Raw genomic sequence first — 2,285 nt, forward strand, 5'->3', positions numbered from 1 at the left:
TGGCCACCTCTGGGGATTTGCTGAAATTTTCATGGAAAGAGGGCTGTCATGCTTAGAGGAGACATTGCTGAGCTACTCACATTTTTTAAGACATCTGCAGGTAACCTGTAGCCTGAAAAGGCAGTGAGGAACTGAAAGATTCTCTCTTGTCTCCAGAGGGGTGTGTTCAGGGCCATAGAGAAGGAGATAGGGAAAATGATACCTTCTTCCCAAATCCCTACCCCATAAGACCACTGGCTGCTTTGCAGCTTGTTGTCAGTGGATATTCAGACTTTTTTGGTGCTGATGAGCCTTTGGGCTGAGCTTGGAGAACCTGTTTTAATGCTTTATGTGGGATCATGGGGACACAAGTAACCACACCGCACACACCAGAGTTACATCTCCTTTTTTTTTCTTTTTAATTATTTAGAGGAGGGGATGACAATTTTTTTTTTTTTATTTTTCTCTTTTAATTATTTAGAGGAGAAGGGTGATTTTTTTTTTTTTTAATTTTTCTCTTTTTAATTATTGATAGGAGGAGATGACAATTGGGATAGACAGCTGAGAAGCTGCTCCCAAAGTCACCACGGTGCCTCCTCTTCCCCAGGTGCTTCGGCTCCTATTTCCCCTTCCAGCCGGGTGGGATGCAGCAGTAGTACTTGCAGTCGGAGGAGAAGGACCACACGTCCGCCTTGGTGCACTTGCTGGAGCAGTACCCCACCTTGGGGCAGTGCTTCCTTATCTGCCCGTAGCCTGCAAGGGGAGACGGGGGAGAGCGGTTGGGTCAGGAGAGGAGCCTCTGCGCCCCATTGCCATGCCCTCCCATCACCCCCAGGTCTAAGTGTGGCAGTGGTCAGGAGGACGAGACCCTGCTCCTGGGGAGGTCCTGCTCCAGTCTCCCACATGCCCACCACTCCTGCCCAAGCCCAGCCCCAAAGCAGGAAGGGACCTTGAAGAGCACAAGCCTGAGAAACTCCTTGTGCATCCTTCTCCCCCCAGCTGGTGACTACAGGGCCAGCTGATGCCACAGGTGCAGTTTGAGAAAGAGGTGCTGCCAAGGAGAGCACATTCATCCGCCTTTAGGAGAGACAACCCAAAAGCAAAGTTCACAAAGATGCCCATCTGTGCAAGCTCGTAAAGATGTGTCCTCAGAGCAAAACAACAAAAGCCACATCAAGCTTATTCCAAAAACTTAGCTGTCCACTCAGGCCTCTGTACTTCTATCATGTTTTTAAAAATCACCCTCTTACTCGGAAATGGCTGAAAGGATGCTGCAAATGTCTTGAACCTGGCCCCACATCAGCCTTGAACTAAATATTCACCACGGTGGTTAAAAGTGTGCCAAGTGAAAGACTTGGCCCAGGTGGGTGAGAATTGAAGGGGGTTTCTAATGTGTTTGGGAGATCTTGACCCAGAACCCCCTTTTGACTCCTGTAGAGGGACCAGAAAGCCTTAGAATCTCAGAAACAGGCATTAGCAGCAATAGCTACGTCACATCACTAAACCAAATGTACCCAGGACTGAGCCTTGACAGCGAAATTTAGTTGCATAGAAGAGTCACCTCTGGTACTATGAAACTCTCGGAGTCCCCAAGAGAGGTGACCACATCCAGACTCTTGTCTGGCAATTGTCTGGCCTGGGCTTGCTCCCAAACTGGATACTGGAGTTTTCACCTCAGTTATTCCTACACAAACCTCCCTGAGGTAATCCTTATTTCATTGTCCCTTGAAAAAAGCCACTGATGTACCTGGCCAGGTTATAGCAGTCACCTCAGATGGTAAAACCTGTATTTTCAAGAGCTAGTGTCACTTTAAAAGAATTCCGAGTAGATTCAGCTAGTATCAGTTCATCTCTCTCCGTCTTACCTGGGGTGGCCAGGGAGACCAGCAGGAAGACGGCAAAGACAAGGTAGAGGAACCTCATGGCTGGAGTTGAGCTGGGATCTCAGCAAGGCTGGAGACGAGAGTCAGAGAGAGCTCGAAGGGAGGAGGTGGTGTACAGGGAGGCTGCAGCTGCTGGTTTTTATAGAGCGTTTCCCTGCAGAGCAGAGGATGCTGGGGAGACACGGGAATTCATCCAGGTCATGCTGTCTATTGCTTGATGTGCAGCTGTGGCACGAGCACCAGAACTTCCCACGTGCACCCAAGTGTGCCAGCAGCCACTTCCTTCCCCCAGATGTGGTTACCCAATATCAGATACGATATCAGCACACTGGCTTTGATGAGAGCACAAATGAATAGGGGCTGTCAATAGCAGAGTTGTTAGGACTGGGGTGGTGGGTCAGAGGGACCTGATGGAGATCTGCA

The 2,285-nt window shown here is 49.3% G+C and overlaps 1 protein-coding gene across 1 annotated transcript; it reads right to left on the reverse strand.

Annotated features, from left to right (window-relative positions):
• Nucleotides 1-598: 598 nt before the first annotated feature.
• Nucleotides 599-1,902, reverse strand: LOC129205152 (cygnin-like). Its single transcript, XM_054822287.1, has 2 exons — nucleotides 1,845-1,902; nucleotides 599-732 (listed from the first exon to the last, which is right to left on the reverse strand). Exons 1-2 carry the CDS (start codon nucleotides 1,900-1,902, stop codon nucleotides 599-601), a joined length of 192 nt encoding a protein of 63 aa, XP_054678262.1.
• Nucleotides 1,903-2,285: the final 383 nt, after the last annotated feature.

This window comes from Grus americana, chromosome 3 (genome assembly GCF_028858705.1).
Source record: "Grus americana isolate bGruAme1 chromosome 3, bGruAme1.mat, whole genome shotgun sequence".
In the NCBI taxonomy this organism is placed as follows: Eukaryota; Metazoa; Chordata; class Aves; order Gruiformes; family Gruidae; genus Grus; species Grus americana.

Coding starts and splice junctions, on each gene's coding strand:
- LOC129205152 (XM_054822287.1), bottom strand. CDS start 1,902: ATGAGGTTCCTCTACCTTGTCTTTGCCGTCTTCCTGCTGGTCTCCCTG. Junction 733..1,844: donor GGTCTCCCTGGCCACCCCAG/GTAAGACGGAGA, acceptor CTCCCCTTGCAG/GCTACGGGCAGATAAGGAAG.